The sequence below is a fragment of the Ambystoma mexicanum genome, chromosome 8 (genome assembly GCF_040938575.1).
Source record: "Ambystoma mexicanum isolate Mex_15411 chromosome 8, UKY_AmexF1_1, whole genome shotgun sequence".
NCBI lineage: Eukaryota > Metazoa > Chordata > Amphibia > Caudata > Ambystomatidae > Ambystoma > Ambystoma mexicanum.
This window is the reverse complement of record NC_090929.1, coordinates 1,462,403,397-1,462,424,003: the sequence shown is the minus strand read 5'-3', so window position 1 is coordinate 1,462,424,003 and position 20,607 is coordinate 1,462,403,397. Positions and strand designations below refer to the sequence as shown.

General features: G+C 46.3%; 1 protein-coding gene across 1 annotated transcript in view; it reads right to left on the bottom strand.

The window, feature by feature from the left end:
* FBXW4 (F-box and WD repeat domain containing 4) overlaps positions 1-20,607 on the bottom strand; it is a 2,081,992-nt gene that overhangs the window by 1,575,037 nt on the left and 486,348 nt on the right. Inside the window, exon 5 of the mRNA XM_069611631.1 lies at positions 7,876-7,970. Within this exon, the coding sequence (XP_069467732.1) occupies positions 7,876-7,970 (95 nt within the window). The remainder of the gene's footprint in view (positions 1-7,875; positions 7,971-20,607) is intronic.

Below are 20,607 nucleotides of genomic sequence, written 5' to 3'. Positions count from 1 at the left end.
AATCTTCGACTTTCAACAACATTGAGATTCAGAACGTCTGTGAATATACAATATACATTGGTGCTGTCTATTCCACTTATTAATTTCCCACATGCAATGCAGATTATATTCCTCTCCTCCTTGTTACCTTTCACAAGGAGAGTTCCTCTCTTGCCACTTTTGACTTCCTACTTTCACATTAAGTAACTATTGACAAGGTCTTGGTTATACTTGCCCTTATTTGGCTTGGGCAATGCTTGCTTGTTTCTTGCTTACCTATTGCCTCTTCTTCACTGTGGGAGTAATGGTTACAATCTTTCTGTAATATTTTTCTCTCTTTACTTTGCCAATATTGGTTATAGCATTACAATTATGTCCTCTGGCTCCAGAGTAGCCCAAATCTCGACAGTTTGTCAAACTGGCTTTGCAAAACTTAAAATACTGAAAAAGGTTTTTCCTTTCCTCCCGACTGACTCTAGATCAAAAATGCTTACAGCCTCCATTATGAGATTAATTAATTACTGTAATGGCATCGATCTTGGCCAACCAGAAGCTCTGCTCGAAACGCTTCCAGATTCTTCAAAACTCAGCAGCCTAACCTGCCCTGAATGCCCCCAGATTGGCTCACTCCGAGGACCTTCTTCGCCATCTTCATTGGCTTCCTGTGAAAAGCCGAATTAAGTTTAAGGCTCTTTGCCTCGTTCATCTAGCTATCAACAATATTGGGGCTGAGTTTCTGCAATCCAAACTTGCACCTTACAAACCAACTAGAGTCATGCGTTCAGCCAACCAATCTCTGCTCAGTATTCCTCGATTTTAACAGACCCGAGCTGGAGGAAGGTCCTTCTCTGTGCTCGGCCCTACACTAGGGAATGCCCTTCCCTCTGAGATTAGCAATATTCCACATTTTTTCTCCTTTCGTAAACATCTCAAAACTCTTTTGTTCTAACTTCTCTGGTTGCCGCCTCTCTTCTCTCTTAGCGCCTTGATGCCTTCTGGTCTTGTTCGCGCTCTATAAATCACAGTACAATACAATAGCCTTTACTTTGGCAATGGCGGTTATACTTTTTCTTCAGTATTCCCCTCTTTACTTTGACAGTGCAGGTTTCTATCATGGTTCAATATTATCCTCTATTTGCTTTGGCAGTATTCTTTACTTTGGTAATAATAGTTGTAACCTTTTTCTGTCTTCTTTCAAAGTGCTTGTAACATCAATATGACTTTCTTGCATTAGTTCGGTATTCAGAATGTTTATTAGCAACCAGCGGCCGACTATGGAGCTTGCCAGTCACTGGGACAAGGCACAAAATAATGAGCACCTCTCTCTTCAAGGGGAAAACCTGTCAAAATACTGCTTCCCACTCTGCAACCTCTGCACTTCAGGTTTTCTATATTGAAGACCCTCTCAGGACCACTTCAAAGATGGCGGCGGCTCCAGCGTCTTTGTTTCTCAGCTGCTGCAACAGCGGCTAGCAACTTCTACTACCCCACATTCTTGTTGTAATGGCCTGCACCAGAAGGGGCTTTAAATATTCAAAAGTGCTCTAGTAGTTCTAATGACCCACACTGCTCAGGTGTGGGTCATTAGAACTACTAGACTACATACTGCAGTTCTGTACCTCAGAGTCCCTCTTCCTCGTCCCAGTACTTATGGTATTATGGGACCTAAAGTCCCTAATGTTCTGGTTCCTTTTTGTACCACTAACCTTATCTTATTCACTCTGTTTATTGAATATACTTTTATGGAAGGATTTTAGAGGAAGTCATATTTTATTCTTGACTTCACAGCTCAAACCTAATGGAGAATCAAAAGCATCAGACGTTAAGGTATTTATGACTTGATTATTATATATATTATTCCTATGTTGGCAAGAACGGTTTTTACTACTAACAGAGTGAGGCTTCTCTTCCCAAGACTACCCACCTTGACAACAAGCCATTAGATATTCTGGCATCATGGAAACCTCTTCCTCTGAAGAGAAATACTGCATCTCTCCTATCAGTCATCCCATTCCCTAGGGGCCCTTCTCCTCCCAGGTGATCCACCCGGCTAATACCACCCCCAGGTTAGGACCAGGTAGCGGCAGCCTTCTCCTGGCCACCTGGGAGGAGGCTTTAGGCAGGGTTTCTGTGAGGACTCGTCAGGATTCATCAAACTTTGCATTTCATCTTTTGTTTTTCTCTGTCTTTTTTTTGCTATGCTGTCCGAGTGGTACATTTGTAATTATAATGTCTAATGTACCAATTCATTAATTAATGTACAGTACTTTGGCGTAAGCGCTTTAAAAGTAAAACAAAATACAAATGCAATGGTACTCGGTTGACATTGTCTGCATTTGGGTGCAGCAGTTAAAAAGGATAGTAAGAGAAGTCCACTGTTTGTCAGCTACAAATCGGAGAAACAGGATATAGAAAAAGGTGAGTCTTCAGGTTTTTGCAGAAAATCACCAAAAAATTCAGGGGGCGAAGCTGTAAAGGGAGGTCATTCTAGAGGCAGGGGCCCAAGACAGACAAACGGCTATCACCTCTGGTAGAGCTGCATCATTGATCCACCAACCAACATTTTCTATATATTCCTCAGAGGAGACGGGCTGTAACATATGGTCTAATTGTAGAACAGAGATACCATGGTGCTAAGCCAGGGATACATTAAAAAATATCAAACATAATATTTAAAAAATCATCCATTGGTAGATGGGGAGCCAGTGTAAGGAACACCTGTCAGTAGAAACAGAAGAGAATTTAGGTTGCAGATAATCCTGACTGTCATATTTTGAATAGTTTGGAGGTGTTTTAGCAAGTCATTTGGTACTCCAGCATACAAAGCATTTCCATAGTCAATTCAAGAGTTTACGAAGGCAGGAACCATTGAAGCATGATTGACATGCGGCAGGAATGGAAGAGTATGCCTTGGCATCCGTAAGCAATAGAAGAAAGATCTGGTAACCTCATTAACTTGGACAGTTCCACAGTTTTTATCTTGTTAGCAAATCTAATGGGCAGATTGCACAAGACCGTTGGTAAGCGATGTTTCATGGGGTCTTTCGAGAGATGTAGGGGCCCCAGAAGCATTGTCACCATCTTATTTGGATTTGTTTGAAGTTTGTTATTGCCCAACCATAAAATAATTCCGGAGAGGCAGGAATGTAAATATGAAAAATTCTCCTGAAGACCAGAAACTCTGAGGAGCAGTGCAAATCATCTGCATAAGAATGGAAGTGGATGTCAAATTTCCTAATAATAGATAGTAAAGGGGACATGTAAATGTTAAAGAGGAGGTGAGATAGAGGAGAGTATTGGGCGATCCCACAAAAAACAGTGAGGAAGTTGTGGTGCATGAGTAATCTTGACCGTCTGATGCCTATTAGAAAGAAAGCTTTGAAACCAAACCAAAGAAGACCCTGAAATCTCAGCCAGTGCTGCAAGCAGAGATAGCAAAGTATTGTGGTCCACTGTGTCAAAGGAGGAAGACAAATCCAGCATCACCAAATGGGACAAATAACCCTGATCTGAGTAATGGGGGAGATCCTCCCATGCAGAAACCAAGGCAGTTTCACTCCTATGTCCAGGACAGAATCCTGATGGCAGGGGTTCAAGAAGCTAGTGAGTCTCGACAAAGGCATCTAGTTGTAAGGTCACCCCCTTTTCAAGGAACTTGCCGATCCATGGGTGTCCTGCAATAGGCTGGAGGATCCCTGACAGTCAGGGTCAATAGAGTTTTTTTCTTGTTTTTAAGAGTGGCTTAATAAGGGTGTTTTTAGGCCCAGATCCTTAGTTAAGAGACAAATGGATAAACTTCGGGACACATTCGGTCAAGCCAGCAGAGTGCATGTGCACTAACAGGGATGGAAGTACATCAACACTGGAACAGGTAGATCTCAGCTTGTTTAATAAAGTGAAGACATCAGCTTCAGATATATTGTGGAATGCAAAAGCAGGCCAGGCCTGGGTGTCTGGGCCTGCCTCTACAGGGGTCGAAAAGGTCTCCTCATTCTGTTGATTTTCATAAATCTTCTAAATCTTTCCAAGAAAAAAATCATTACATTTGTTAGCTAGATGAATAATATCCTGGGAAATACACTAGGGACTGGTAAAATTCTTAATATAAAAAAGTTTGGACCGATTATTAATGGCCAAGCTAAATTGATCACCAAGGAAAGTAGATTTAGCTTTCTTGATTTCAGATTTCTATGTCTGGAGTGCTTTCTGAGCCTGTTCAGGGTGGGAAGGATCTCGAGACATTCGCCAGATTTTCTGTGTCATACGGTATGGCGATTAGAACCAATGGTTTGAGCTCTTCGTACCCCTAACCTTTGAAAGGTGTCCTGACATTGGTTGAAAAACTCTACTGCAATGGCTTTCGAAGAGCCCTGGGGCAGTCCTGATGCAATATCTTCAGCCTTAATTTGCAGCAGGGCCTTTATTGACCGCTGAAAGGCAAAGGTGGGCTGACCTCGAACAGTGGGCGAGTGAGGGATCTTTAGGTGAAAAAGCCTAACACAGTGGTCACTCCAGCCCCGACCAGGGCTAGATCAGAATTCCAGGAAAGAAGAAAGTCAAGACAGTGACGTGAGAGCATGAGAGTACATGAGATTTCATTGCATAGCAATACAATAGTTGAATATTTGGCATAATTGCCCATTAGAGAGCGACTCAGCTAAATGTTCTCAAGTCACCTAAAATAATACATTTATTATGAGACAAAGTAGCAGAAGAGAGAAATTCCTCTAAGCCCAACAGAAAACTTCTGGTGGCACCGGGGGCGGGGGATGTATAGAGAAGGACAACCCTAGCATGATCTGAATGTGAAACGTTAAGGGTAAAGGAACTGATTTGGGATAACACAATAACACATCCCAAGAATGGTATTCTAGCCAAGATTAAACTCATGAAATTGTCACCACATGAGGCAGATTGATTGGCTTGGCCAATAACTACGGACGAAGCGGCTGTAGCGATACATTTATACATTTGCTTACACTTAAAAAAAGCTCTGTATCAGGGTGGAATCATTCCTATGTTTTAGAAAACATTTTTAAGGCAACTTTTATCCCCAATGATGTCTGTATAGAGCCAAGTCACGGAAGACAGAAGGGTCATCACTTATATGGGGCCAACAGTAATTAATGTACTTCTGAAAACCTATATAGTTTGTATAGACCCATTGCCCTTTGAAATATAGATAGGAAAGTCTATGCTAGAGTACTGGAAAATAGACAGGAAGGGTTGTTACTATTCCTAATGAAGGAGGATTGAAGTGGATTCATCCCGGGGAGGCAAAGCGATAGGTAATGTGCGGAAGACAGTCAACCTTATAGATATTGAGCATAGATTTCAAACCTAGAGTGCTAATCTCATTAGAATATGGAAAGGGCTTTGACAGGGTAGAATGGCCCTTTCTAGTAAAGTTCTGGAGAAAGCTGCGCTTGAATGGAGATTCATTAGAGCCTGAATGGCCATCTATAGCAATTCAGCTGCATGAGTACGAGTAAATGGATTCTTGTCTGAAGATTGCACAATCGATGGGGGCACAGGGCAAGGGTGCTTGCTATCTCCCCTCCTCATTGCTCTGGTGGTTGAGCCACTGGCAAAGGCTATTAAGGAAGAACGGGACATTAGTGGAATTTAATACAGGGGAAGGGATGTTTTTATTTATTTAAATTCTTATATTATGCAGCACGCCCATGGGCCTTATTACACATATACAAGTTAAACAAGACATAATCATGAGAAAAATAACAAGAACAGGAGAGTTTTAAGAGTCTTTGTTCGGCGATGATGTGCTTCTATTGATTTCACAACCAAAGAGGTAAATTCTGACTTTAATGTAGACATTAAAAGACATTCAAAATGTCTCTGGGTTTAAAGCTAGAAATATTAAATACAACCATGGTCCCTCAGGTATTTCAGGAGGTATCCTCAATTGCGCCCCACCCCCCAGAAGATCGCACCCACTTGTATAAAATACTTCAGAATACACTTGAGGAAAATTACAGACCTTTATTCCTCCACATACCACCCCCCCTTCAGAACTATGAAGGAAGAAGTTGGATCCTGGAGCCCACTGACCATTTCCTGGCTTGGGAGAATAGCCTCTGTATAATTTTAATGAAATACAGAGGCTCTTGTACTTCAAACCTTACCCCTTGTTATCCCAACACAGCATCTGCAAAGATGCAAAGTAAAATTATGGCATTCATTTTGAAAGACAGAAGACCTAAAGTTAAACGTAAGATTCAATTTCTCGTACTCAACCAGGGATGCTTGTCCTGCCTCAATGTTGAACACTATCTTTTTGTAGCCTAGCTACGTATTTTAGTCGAGTGGCTAATCTTATGGCTATGCATAAGTGAATGGCACATAGCAGCTTATGAACTACATCCACAAAAAACGATTGTCAATATGGGATAATTTAAGAGAAAGGGAGGTCTCTCACCTCATATAGGGTCTCTACATACAATTCGTACTCCTCACTCAGATTACACCAGTATATAACAGTAACATACTGGTGTGTGATTACACCACACAGGTGTTCGGAGACATTGATATTAAGTAAATTAATCAATGTAAGGAAGACACAACAAAAGCACTTTATTAGAACATATGTATACATGTCTTAAGGGCACTCTGAGGGTAAAGGAAGAGGCAGAGGAAAACTGCGGCAGATATTCACTTGAAAACATTTCTCTCTTTTGTTTCAGTGTGTTACAATAGATAAAAGTAGGGCAGAAAAGTGGGAGGACATTTTCCATTACACCTAGTCCTCACTATTCAGCTACTAGAAGTGAAGCACTCCAATTCCCACACAAAAATACACAAATACGCACATTTGTTTGTAAACTAAAACTAAAGTAATGACTATATTTGTAGCATATGACAATTGAAGTCATCATGCCTTGACTTGCGCACGGCTTCGATTTACGAAGTTGATTTTACGGGCTCATCTCTTGAACCGGACTCTACATTCTTTTTTTGGGTAGCTTTACACCATGCTGCACCTGCCACATCTATGACGTTGGAAAATTCCCTTGACACTCCATTTTCATTTGATTCTACAGGAACTCTTGATTTTGTTGCTAGTGTTATAGAAGTGTGCTATTTTTGTTTTGGTTATTTTTAGGTCCATCTTTAAGAGCAATTCGGTTGTTGCTTTTGTTGCAATGAATAAAGAATTGTTTATCTCAATTTGAGGTATGTTTTTATTTTGATGCTTACTTTTAGGCGTTTACTGTTCAGCGTCTTTTTAAAGAGAATATTGAATGACTATCAAGTTACAGCTATTGGTCGTTTTTGACGTGGAGAACATTCAGTTATTGCCTTTACTTTTTGGACTGTTTAGATATATTCTGATTGAAGACATCGGTACAGGTATGTGTCTTACATTCCCTATGATAAATGTATTGACGTTAGATTGTCACACATTTCGATATATGGTTATGGATGAATGTTTGGTCTTTAGAGCCAGCCCTGACCAGGGGACCAAAACGCATAGCCAATGATATATAGAGCGCTATATAAATGCCAAGTAACATAACATTACATAACTTAACAAAACATAACATAGGAGTAGTGGGAATCTGTCTGCATTTTTTCTGATGTTCGGGGAAGAAGAGATCAATACAGTTTTCTAATACTTGAACGACTTATAGAGATTGATTATTGAACAGATTGTGAAATTCAGCTGTATACATGTTGGAACACAACTAGCTCTGATGTCCTTTAACATCATATTATCTCGCATTTATATTTGTAGTGTACACATTCAAACATTTTCACATCACATGGGAATGATCAGCATAAGAGGATTGATAAAAGTTAGTTGAAGACTGCTTTTTCTGGTTGTTTTAAAAGAACACATACTATGTGCATTAATTCTTATTAATATGCCTTTGTTACCTTAAAAGTGGATTTATGGCAATGGACCACACTCTGTCATCCGTCTGAATGGTATGCAAACACTGTCCAAGTCTGCCTGAGGCGAGGGACCAAACCTAAGCACAAATTAAAAAGGCGAAAACGGATTGAGACTACAAAAAAGATGGAAAGGTTACTCGCTTGTGAAGCTCTTTAAGTTATATGGCAAACCAGCAGCATACCATGATATGGCTCAGATTCTTTTGTTCAAAAATACTTTTTATTAAGCTTTTTAACAAATAAAAACACACTCTGCGTTGTAGATATGAACAAAAGCAGTCGGCAAACCCCAAATCAACTCATTCCCCCGGGAGCAAAGGCTGGTAAGTGCTCCTAGTCCGGCAAGCCTCATGTCCTGGGCCTGCTGAAGACCGAACAGAGTCTCTCAGTCCTGTATCCAGCGTGTGAGTGGAGGCCTTGGGGTGAGGGCAGGGTAATTTGTAGCAAAGTCCATCAATGGAGCCCAAGTATTTGTGAAGGGGGCTAAGTTCCCAGACCGAATTGCTGTGATTTTTTTCGGCTGCCACCACTTCCCAGCATTTATACCACCATAAGGATCTTACCAGACCCTCTGTACGCTTCCAAACTTGGGCCAGTGCAAATTTTGCAGCTAGGAGCAGTTGTGTACACAATCGTGACATGTGTCCGGAAACCGGAAACCCCCCTACCCACCTTTTCACCCAAGAGAATGACCCCCGGATCCCAGGGGATGGATAGACCTGTGATTTCTTTGATGTGACCTACCACTTCCCTCCAAAACGTCTCCGATTTAGGGCAGGACCAGAGGAGATGGAACAGGGAACCTTTTTCAGAACAGCCTCTCCAGCAGCTCGGGGAGATGCCCGGATTGAGTTTGTTAATTTGAGCCGGCGTTGTATAATATCTATAGCAGATCTTGTAGCCGCTTTCTTTGTTCGTGGCACACTGGGTGATTTTATGTACCAAATTTCCCCCCATTCTGTGGCATCTATCTAACATCCGAGATCCCTCTCCCATTCCACCATATAGCTCTCCTTTGTGACCGGGTCGGACCCATCTAGGAGTTTGTAGAGTGAGGACACCTTCCCCCTGGATTTTGGGACTGTAAGAGTGAGCTCCAGAACCGAAAAGGCTCTCGCCCCCTTTTCCTTCACCACCCTATTTGAGGCACAATGCCGGAGTTGGGAGTATCGAAACCTACCTCTCTACTTCTGAGACCCCAAATGTCTCCTTACACCTCTCAAAGGAAAGGGGGTGGCCCTCCTCCAGGAGTCAGATAGGATCCAGAGCCCTCCCACCGGCCATGCCGAAAACCCATGTGGGGAGATTACAGGGGTGAATTCAGGATTGTTCCACCAAGGAGTCAGTGGGCCTAGCCAGTCAGCGCAACCCCATTTGAGGGCTGCGGCTTTCCTTTTGCACACTGTGTTGCTGGTACATGCTAACGGACCTTGTATGCCCTGGATTTTGATAGGTGGAAGGTGCGGGAGATCTGCTAAAGGCACCGGGCTCCAAGCCTCTTCTATGTGTCTCCACGAGGGAGAGTCGGAAGGGAGAACCAAGGCGAACGCATGGGACAGCTGTGCCGCTAGTGCATACCTATGCACATCCGGTCCCCCTAAACCACCCAGCTCCCTCCCCCAGAGCAAGATTTTCTTCACTAGTCTGGGCCTTTTCCCTCCCCAGATGAACTTTTGTACATTCCTTTGCAGGGCCACGAGTTCCTTGTCTGGGATATGCAATGGCAGGGCAGTGCAGTAGTATAGCAACCTAGGGACCAGGTTCATCTTCACCACGGCTATACGGCCGAATCACAACATTTCCTGCCTTTGCCATTGTTCTAAGTCTCGTTTGAACTCACCTAATAGCTGAGGGAAGTTGCACTGGTATGCCAAGGATGGAACTCTGGGGATCCGGACACCCAAGTACCCTATGGAAGCGGGTGATGGGATTGGGACGGCCTGGCCCAGGCCCACCTTCTGCAGTTTGGTGAGGTCGATTGTCATCGCTTCCGATTTGTCAAGGTTCACCCTGAACCCTGAAAGCCGGCCGAATACTTCAATTTCGCTCCAAAGTGGGGGCAGCAAAGCGAGAGGATCAGTTATCGTGAGCAGGACATCGTCCGCGTATAGCGCCACTTTGTACTCCCGATTTTCCACAGAGAGCCCCCGAATCCCCAGGTTTTCCCAGACCCTATTCGCAAATGGCTCCATGGAGAGCGCAAAGATCAAAGGTAACAAGGGGCAGCCTTGCCTCGTGCCCCTGGAGAGATTTAACGTCTCCAACATAGTCCCATTGACCTGCAGTTGCGTTGTAGGGAATTGTTAGCCATCACCCAGGTTACAAAGTTCCTGCCAAAGCCCCAGTGCTGCAGCATAGTTCAGATGTAGCCCCAATCCAACAGATCGAACGGTTTATGGGCATCCAATGATATTACCAGCATCCCATCCCCCATTCTGGTGGCACATTAGATGAGGTTTAAAATACTCCTGATATTATCATGTGTTCCCCTTCCCGGAATAATTCCAGTTTGGTCTTGATCTATAAGGTGAAGGAGGTGTGCGTTCAGTCTAGCTGCTGCCAGAATTTTTGAGAAAAGTTTGCTGTCATTATTCAGCAGGGGAATGGGCCTATATAACGCAGGGTCCTCAGGGTCTTTACCCAGCTTGTGCAGGAGAACCGTTACCGATTCCGCCATTGATTTGGTGATAGTCCCTGTCTCCAGGAATGAGCTGAATAGCCCAGTTAGTTGTAGATCTAAAATGTAGGAGAAGGCTTTATAAAATTTGGCCGTTAATCCGTCCGGGCCAGGGGAGGAATTTTTCAAGGATTTAATGGCGTTGGCCTTTTCTTCCACTGTGATCAGGCTTTCTAAGGCACTCAATCTGGACCGATGGTCCTGGGTTTTGCTGGCTCTAAGAATTTCCAGTAGCCTCTCGAGGACTGTGGGGGGGCCCCCGACATAGTCGCTTTATGGTGCTCTACAAGCACCTTCATTTTATCCTGGTCATCATAATGGAGTTTGTTTGTTTGTTTGTTTGTTTATTTGGTAATGCGCTCCAAGCCCGTGGGCAGCTGGGCGCAACAATACAAGTAGACTCGAAACTTAGTTACAGTGCCTGACACAGGCTATTACAAAAACAGTGGTCACTTACAACAAATGATATAAGGTGATACAATGCATATAGGATAAGATGGGTTAAGCGCATAAGAATATCGTCTTAACAGGTGTATAACGTTTTCCGCTAGGTAAGGATGAAAATCGTTACATATCGTTGTTGTGCAGCCATTTAAGAGCGTAAGATCTAAATCTAGTGTAGGGTAGAGGGCGTCTAAGGTCAGAAGGGAGTGTGTTCCATGATTGTGCAGCTCTAACTGGGAAGCTAGATCCACCCGCCGTGGTAAGCTTGAATCTAGAGACTTCAAGTAAGAAGGTGTTGGCAGATCTCGTCAGTCGGTTAGAGGGTCTCCAATTGATTCTTTCCGCTAGGTAGGGGGGTGCTTAATTGTTGAGGCATTTGGAAGTGAGGGAAATGGTTTTAAGGAGTTGACCCGACTTGTCCCTCAGGCAGGCTATATTATTCCTAGTGTGGACTCTCTTTAGCTTGTAAGTTAGGATGCGGTTTCGCTTTGTTAAATCTGCTGCAATAAAACTGTTTGGTGAACGCTAGGGATTTCGCAGAACGATGCGCCCAGTGCATCTCTAGCACTATTCTAGCTTTGCGTAGCGCCCTTTCCCCCTTCCTGGACCATCAACCTTGTAGGTCTTTTTCCAATGAGGTGACTGTCCCCTCTAGTTTAGTTCATAGGATCCTTGAGACCCTTTGTAGTTCGGCCCTGGCACTTATGAGAGATCACCGGATCACTGCCTTCATGGCATCCCAGACAACCCTGATGGGGGTATCCTTCCCCAAGTTTTCAGAGAAGTAGTTCTTTAGTGCTTCCTCCGTTTCCCTTTTTACATTTGTGTCTAGCAATAGGGAATCGCATAGCTTCCAGCACCTCGCTGGAGGTGGGGTGGAACCCTGGATGCCCAGATCCGCCGATACAGATACATGGTCCGAAATTGTCCCTGAGCGAATCCTTACCCCCTCTAGGAATGGGTAGATTGCGGCTGTGATCAGTAATAGGTCAATTCTAGAGAATCCTATGTGGGCGTGAAAATAATGTGTGAAGCCTCGGCCCCCCCCATTGGCCAACCTCCATGCGTCCACCGTTCCCGTATCCCTGAATAGTTTGGATAAGGCTAGTGCTGAAGGACGGTGGGAGCGTTTTGTCCATGTTGGGGTCCAGAACAGCGTTAAAGTCCCCCCCCAATAATTAGGTTTCCCTCCGAGCATGTCAAAATTAGTGGAGTGAGCTTCGCTAAGAATTTGTTCTGGGCGGAAATTGGGCAATAAATGGAGATTAAAGTAATTGGTTGTTCCACCAGCCACCCCTTCAACAATATGTATCTCCCCTCAGGGTCCCGCTTTACAGTGATTCTCGTCAGAGGAACTTGTTCACTTAACAGGATGGCTACTCCTCTTTTCTTCCCCCCGGAGTTGGCAAAGAATCTTCCGTTGAACCTTTTGAATCTCACCCGAGCTTCATCGGCCTGCAGCAGGTGAGTCTCCTGCAGGAAGACGATGTCTCCCTCCATCCGACTGAGCGATTGTTCCACCGACCTACATTTCCCCGGGAAATTGAGGCCCTGGACGTTCCATGTCAGAACTCTGAGCGCCCGTCGTCAGCCTGCCCCATGGGATGCCCTGTAAGGTATTGCTTTGGTAATGGCAAAAGGCCCACCCGCGCCGGGCTCTGATGCATTGTGAGATTGGCCGGGGAAGACCCCGGTGAGTGATGACATTGGTGTCTGACTGCCTTTGTGTTTCAATCTGTCTGAGAGAAAATTAACTTGCACCTCTTTACCCCTGAACCAAATTCCCCCCAACTTCTCCCACCACCCCCCCCCCAGAACTAAAAGACAGGAAATATTCCTACCCCAACGGGCAACTGGATAGACTCAAACCACGAGCCCTTGTGGCCAACCGGGCCCAGCCTGACAACCTCGAGATTCCCCAATGACCGGACATCATACTCTGTATACAAGACAGCGTGCAGAACGGCAGACTATGCCGCAAATAGCTGACCCTGGAGGAAAGAGGAGGATCACGGACCCAAACCAATCTGTTCCCAGCCATTAGGCCAGATACTAGTAGAATATTGCAGCTCAATCTGGATCTGGCTTCCTGTGCGGAGGGCCCCGGGGTTTGCGTCGCCTGTTCACCCTTGTCCAGGTTTTTCCAACATGCTTGTTGCCATGGTCTTTGGCTTGCGCCTCCGCCTCGGATCCGTCACTCGGCGCCTCAGTGCCCATTAGTTTCTCAGCCCCCTTCAACAAATGAAATTGGTACTGCACCCCCTCACATAGGAATCTGATGGATGTGGGGAACCCCCATTGATACAGGATTTTCCTTTCGCGGAGCCGCGCTTTCAGTGGCTTTCAGTGGCTTAAGGGATTTCCTCATTTGGAGGGTGGAGGATGCCAGATCCTGGAACAGTAGAATATTGGCGTCCCAGAATGGGATTTGCTGCATCGCCTTGGCTTCCCTCATAATTTCCTCCTTCAGTCTGAAGAAGTGGACCCGAGCCAGAACGTCTGGGGGCATGGTCGTAGACCGCCGAGGGGACATTCTATGGACTTGGTCCAATTCCAGCAGGGATTCCCCAGGGAGAGTTATGATGAATCTAAACAGCTCGGCCACATATGACTCAGTTCTGAGCTCGGGACTGATGCCGGAATCCCTCGGATATGGATGTTTTTTCGTATGGACCGATTTTCCACATCTTCAAATTTCGATTCCATCGCCTCGCATCGCATCTCCAACACTGTCAGTCTATCTTGGCCTTTCTCCAGCTCGAATGCCTGATCACACAACGCATCCTCCACCTCCGCTGTGCGGCTTTCCACTGCTTCCACCCTCTTGTCCAGGGAGTCGATTCTCTTCGTCACTTCCTCCGTGCCCTTTTGGATTTCTTTGGTTAGGGCGGGCAGAAGGACCCTCAGATTCGCCCTGGTGGCCACCTGCTCCCGCTCCTCAGTCGGCTGTGAGGCACCCTGGTCCTCCACCCGCTCCACGGTCGGCCCCCCTTTTCTTGTTTTGTCTGGGTTGCTGTGTCCCATCATAGCGGCTATGTCTTCTTGTCTGGCTGTTTTGCCGCTTTTTGACATGGTGCCTGGCCCACAGGTGTGAGATCCAGACACCGAGTGGAAGGAACCTGTACCACGGCCTTGATGACGAGAGGTGCTGCTTACAGTCGGCGTCCACCACTGCTAGCCCCACTTCCGCACTCTGGAGCCAGATGGTTGGCGGCTGATGTGGGCCCTGTGCCCGAGCTGTGGCAGATGAGGGGACTAGACGTGGGCCGGCCGATAGGAGGAAGGGTGGTGCTCCCAGGCGAGGTTGTACCGAGTCAGCGCCGCAGGACAGGACATCAGATCCTGAAGGGCATCAGCAGCCCTGATGGGGCCCGACAGCCGGTCCGGGCCGCAGCAACATTGATGGGAAGGCCCTCCAGGTGGCCCCAGGCACTTTAGGCTCTGCTTCAGTGCTCTAGGAGTGTGGAGGGGGGACCAGCCGGGGCGGGTGGGAGCCCAGTCCACCCCTCCCCATAAGCGAGCTTCACCCCTGCCACCAGGAAGCAGCGGAGGCCCGGGGAGGCACTGTGTTTCCACCCTGGGACTGGAGTGGCACGCTCTGCAGGCCAGGAGCTCCCGCCTCCCAGGACTCACCTTGTGCTGGCTGCAGGCACCAAATCCCAGACTCGGCGGTAGGTGAGGTGGGCAGGCTGGTGCGCCGATGCGCAAGTCCAGCGCAGTGAGAGGGGGCCACAGCCCAGGGTATCAGCTTTGGGGGCCAACAGCCTGCAGAATATTCTCAAGGACGCCGCAGAGCAGGGCTGTGCAGGACCAGCCGAGGATGCCATCTAAGCCCTCACTCGATCCAGAATGTAGGTGCCTCACTCCGTCGGAGGGCACTGGGCAGCCAACACGAGGCCGTGAAGTGTGTCAGGCTGGGGGTCTGGACGATTCATGGCGCGGCTCCCCTCCCCTCTCTGCCACCGGCCCCCTTCTCTGGGCAAGCGGCCGCCGCCATCTTCCCCAGCCACCTCATGGCTCGGCTCACACCGTGAGGGGCTGCCGCTTCGTGCTCCGACGGTTTCAGGCGTTGGGAGTGCAGCGACTCGCACGCCAGGACAGCAGCATCCCAGGGAACCCCTCCGTGATGGAATTCGGAGAGGGGAGCCCTCGAAATTACGCTCGAGGTCTCAGGTCCACCAGGAGCTATTCAGGAGCCATACCACCCGCGGCAACTCCAAGCCAAGCACCCATAGCTCAGATTTTTAGCTACCCGAGTGCATCTGCTTTCCCTATCCCAACCACCACGAAACCAGAATGTATATTTAGTTTCATTAAAACAAACGCTGCCACCACCCATTTCGAAATGAATCTGCGACAAAATACAAAGAACCAGAATATGAATATGTTTATCGTTTCAGGTCACTCGTGTGAAAGCATACAGCAAATATGAAAGACTGTTATAGCGAATCTGAGCCATTATTGAACTTGTTACGAATAACATTTAAAATAAGACTAGCACATTTGAACAGCAGCCTAACTCTTTGGGGATGATAAGTAATCCCTTAAAGCATTAGATTGAACATATTGGAGTTCAGTAACTGCCAGACTTGCATTGGGAGGTTGAGAAGATGACAATATGCAAAGTAAACACTCTTGGGTTACGCCTCTTTACTTTTTAAATGCTAAATTTTGTGTACTGGATCTGGAAATAGGTAGCTTTTAAAGAGCTTCAATTCGCTCTCACTCTTAGTGGGCATTCTGTTTGGAATCTAAGGAACCGTTGTGTGTTCCTACAATCAATCATTGTTTCTCAAGAGCTCTGGGAGCCTACATTCCACTTGAGGTTCCAGAAACCTGCGGGGGGACACAGGCCCCCTCTTGTAATATATCTATCTGCCTCTGTATAAAAACAAACTGATGTTCTGAGAGTGCATTATTTGAGGGGAGGTGGGGAACTCTCCCTGGATACAGAGAGTACACCCCATAGGAGTCCCAAAAGGAGGACCTACATTTGGGATTATGAAGTGCCACACTATGACCTGAACCTGCAGCCCATCAACTACAATAACTACCAGCAGGAACTACTACGATGGAACAATGAAGAAATCAACCACACAATACTTCTACAAAAGGTCTCAGCCCTTTAGGTTCCTTGCCATTCTAGGCAGTGTGACAAAGGCCCATGTTAGAGGATGGGTGATGGATAGGTTGCAGTGACCATGGGGGCTGGGTGCCACCGCCCACTCAGTGAAACAGGCCCTGGGGGATTTACACCGAGGGTCCCACAGGCTACCCAGTCCATCACCAGCCTCAGGATAAAGTCTAATGTCAAGATCCCCAATAGGTCAAGGACTGCTACTTACAAAACCACTCAGACCTACCCAAACCTCAAAGCTCTGAATGAGCATTGCAAGGGACAAGGGACAGAAGGAAATACAAACTCCTAATGTGTTTGCTATCTGAGGGGAGGAGACCAGGGATACTTAAACCGACTGTGACAATGGCATTAAGGGTATCCACTTTGAACTGTCCTGTAGCCACAGGGGCCCTTCCACCCATTTGTGAGGCAATGATTGGTACGTTTTAGAAGGTTGCTACCAGCAACATTGAGGAATCCACCATAAAGCCCATAAAGTCCCTTTTAAACGATTATCCACCATGTTACTGATGAGAACAGATTTCAAGTAAGTGGAACAAGCATTAAAAAGATATGTTCGCTTTCTTCTTGCAACTGCCGCCTGCAGGGGGTTTCCGGCGAACCATGCTATTGAAACACCACGACTTGGTCTAAACAAAGACAGCATTTATTGAGATTCACTTTTCCATGCCTTGCGTGTTAAGATATATTTTGATTAAGGTATGGCTACAAGTAGACAACTTGATATAATGCCCCCTGGTGACACAACCCCCCTTCCCAAATTATGGGCAAGAAAGAGGAGGTTTGATCAAAACTCGAATGTATTTAAATGTATTAATTAAAAGGTGAAATCAAAGCAAATGCAATCCCCAGCTTTATTCAGGGAAAGCCACTACCATGTTACACAATCCCAGACAGATTGTCTACAAAAACGAAACTGATCTCCCTGCATTGATCATCTCACTACTTCTCGCACACAAGCATTCATTTTTCCAAAATCAATTCTGGATGCACATTTAGGTCTGAATAACTAAAACATTCTAATTGTAACTCTTCTGCTTACCGGCCATTGGGTTTAAATGTACAACATAGCAATCAAGATGGCAGATGCGTCATAATGGTAAATTACTTCTCTAAAACATTTTAGTTTCTCTAATATGCGATCATCTTTTAACTTCACATACATTTACATTTGCATGTAATATACAGAACATTTGCTTCCCCCCCATATTAGCAACAAATAGGGAACTGTTGCATGCCCCACACTTTCCCGTGTAAATATGATGGGTAGGTTTGCTGTTATGTGTAAGTCATTTAAAATAAGCTCATAGGGAATCCCACAAGACCCCAGCCGGTTTTACGTTAGGGAAGCAGTGTCACTGATTTAGATACAAGAGAACTTTGGGGTATTTAAAGCCCCAGATGAGCTAAGCCCAAAAGTGCATCGTTTGCCGTCAGATCCATTTAACTTTCAACTGCCAAACATAAAAAGGCTGGTTTCAGGAAAGTCCACATTCAGTGTGGCCTGTATTCATATGATTAGGCCGGAAAGCCATAGTACAGTTTGCCAAAACAGAGAGATGCTAGAGAGAAATGTGTGCATTTTGCAGCTTGGAGGGAAATTACTAGATTACAGATGAAACTCCCGTGCAAAATTCAAAACTGTTTCAAAACAAGCTGTGAGAATGAAGATGCAGGCGTAAAATGCATCTTGTGTGATACAAGACATTGAAGCAGACATCATGTAATGGAAATGGAAACACATTTTAAAAGTACAAATTTCGGTTCATCAGAGCACTGAAAACCTGTGTTTAAGCCCAAAGATGCCTCCCCCCACATCAGATTCAAAGATGAGGAACTGCTCACCTTCCCCTACATGTAGCATACATTTGGTCAACTCTCTTGAAGCATCAGCAGAGCCAGCAAGGGGGCGGGGGTTGGAGCTTGAGCTTGGGGAAACGTTTTAGTGGGGTGAATGACAACACTGAATAAGCAATAATGCTGCCAATGGATGGTGGACTAAAAAAAATAAATAATTAACATTCAGTTTTGCTAAAGCCTAGGAGCGGATGACAATTGATGTGTTCCAGGAGAATGTCACATGATTCAGGGGGGAGTTAGCCTGTCTGCTCAAGGAAGATAAGAACACAGATGATCAACACTGGAAGCAATAATCGTAAGTTCTTTATTGCAGGCTGTGTTAGCATCAAGTGAACCTCTCTCTAGTAAGGGGGCCCCACAGCTGTAGCCAAACTCAGAAAGCTAAATCAAAGGGCACACACTACACAAAAGCACAAGTCTTTCACCTGAGTGCTGCATAGCAAAGGGCCTTTCATGCCATGGGCCCAAGAAGGTGGCAGGGTTAATGTAGAAAGAGGGAGCTACACAAAGTTGGGGAAGGGTTCTACCATCTTGTTTCTCTGTGTAGTGCTCTTTCCTTCCTCTCCCCTCCACTTCCTTTAGGACAAAGCACTTTGGGCATGAGGCACGAAGGCAAGGGCTCCTTCTCACAAGAGCAGGGATTGGACCCCTTAATGCAGACTTGCTTTTGTCCAAACACTTGTGGATTTTGCAAATAAAAGACGTGATCTCTCAATCCACACTTGATTTTCTATTGGACCATCCAGCACATAAGGAAGAATTAATTTGGATCTCTTTGGGGAGAGTTCGAGCCATTGAGGGAAAGAAGGAGTGCTCCAAGGCAGAAGCAAATTCTGCTCCCTAACCACTCCCAGCGCACATTGGGGATGACCCTTGCTGAGGGCCAAGGACTTTCACTCTGCTGAAAACCTCCTGAGGTTGGGAGAACAGAGACGGAAAGGACTCATCTTGTCCAAGAGCCCTGCATTGGGTGTTACTATATCCTGAGAGCAAGAGCAGCTAGCATTCCTGTTTTTTTTTCATGTCTTTTTATTGGCATTTATTAAGTACGAAAGCCTTAGCGTGCTTTATGGCATGCTGTTAAAGTGTAACATAACAAGAGTCAACATGGCCTCAACTGAGGCGAATGTGAACACTGGTGGGGGGGGGGGGGGTTGGGTGTTCCGGGGTGGACCCGAGGGGGGTGCAACCGTTTCATAACAGTGTTACAGGGCTTTAGTTCAATGAATGCGATTGGTTAGACCGCTCTGTGGCCAGGCCGGGGGGGCGATTAATCTGTTAGTCCATTTTGGTCAACCAACGGAGAGATGGTGGTTGTCTGGCCACGCCAGAGAAATTCTGCACAAAGTCGAAAAAAGGGCTATTATTTTCTCGGCTGCGGCGATGTCCCAGCACTTTACCCACCACACCTGGTCGCTGGGCCCTCCTGAAGTTTCCATAGCTTGGCGATTGAAATTTTAGCTGGGGTTAGCAGGTGTGTGCCGAGATACGCCAAATTACCAGTCATCGGGAACTGTCCTTCTCCTGTGTCTCCCAGTAGAATAATGCCTGGGTCCCACGGGATCGATAGGCCTGTGATTTGTCGGATCTGTTCCAGGACCTCCCTCCAGAACCGTTCCGCTTTTGGGAATGACCAGAGGAGGTGAAATAGCGTTCCTATCTTTGCGCAGCCTCTCCAGCAGTTTGGCGGTATGGCGGGGTTGCATTTGTGTAGACTTTCTGGTGTCATGTACCACCTGTAGCAAACCTTAATGGCTCCCTCTTAATTCGTCACACATTTGGAGGTCTTGTGGGTTCTTGTCCAGATGCGATCCCAGCTGGTCATATCTAGTTCTCTGCCCCGGTCTCTCTCCCACCGTTTCACGTAGGGTTCCTTGGATTCGGGGTCTGTTCTGTCCAGTAACCTGTACAGGGTCGATATCTTCCCCTTGGGAGGGGTTTCCACTAGCGTGCGTTCCAGTGCTGTGAGTTATCTGTGCCTGTGCGTCCTCATCGTGTTGTGGAACAGCCAGTGTCAGAGTTGGGTGTAGCGGAACCTCTCGCCTTCTGGCACCTGGAATTTCCTTTTGCAGTCCTCGAAGGTGAGTAGGTTGTCCCCCTCGTAGAAGTCCGCCACGTGCTTCAGGCCTCCCGCCTTCCATTTGGGGAAGGTATTTTGCCCCTGACCTGGGGTGAAGTCCGTGTTCTCCCAGACTGGGGAGAGTGGGCCTACCATGCTTCTGCGGTGGCCGCCTGCTTCCAACTGTTTACCGTGTTCCTGGTGGTCGATAAAGGTCCGGCATTTGGGGGTACTTGGGCCATGTGATGTGTGGTAGGGATTCCAATGGGTATTGGCTCCAGTCTTCCTCCAGCTTCAGCCAGCAGGGGGCTGTCAGTGCCCTGTTGCCACATAAATGCCACCAAGAGCTGGGCGGCTAGACAGTACCTCTCGACCTCGGGGACTCCCATGCCTCCTGACGCGGGGCTCCTGAGCATGACCTTGCCTCCCCAAACGAATTTTAGCATGTTTGCTTGCAATTTCTGCTTGGCTTTTTGGGGATTGCTACTGGGGGGGCTTGGCAGTGGTATAGCAGTCTGGGTATCAAATTCATTT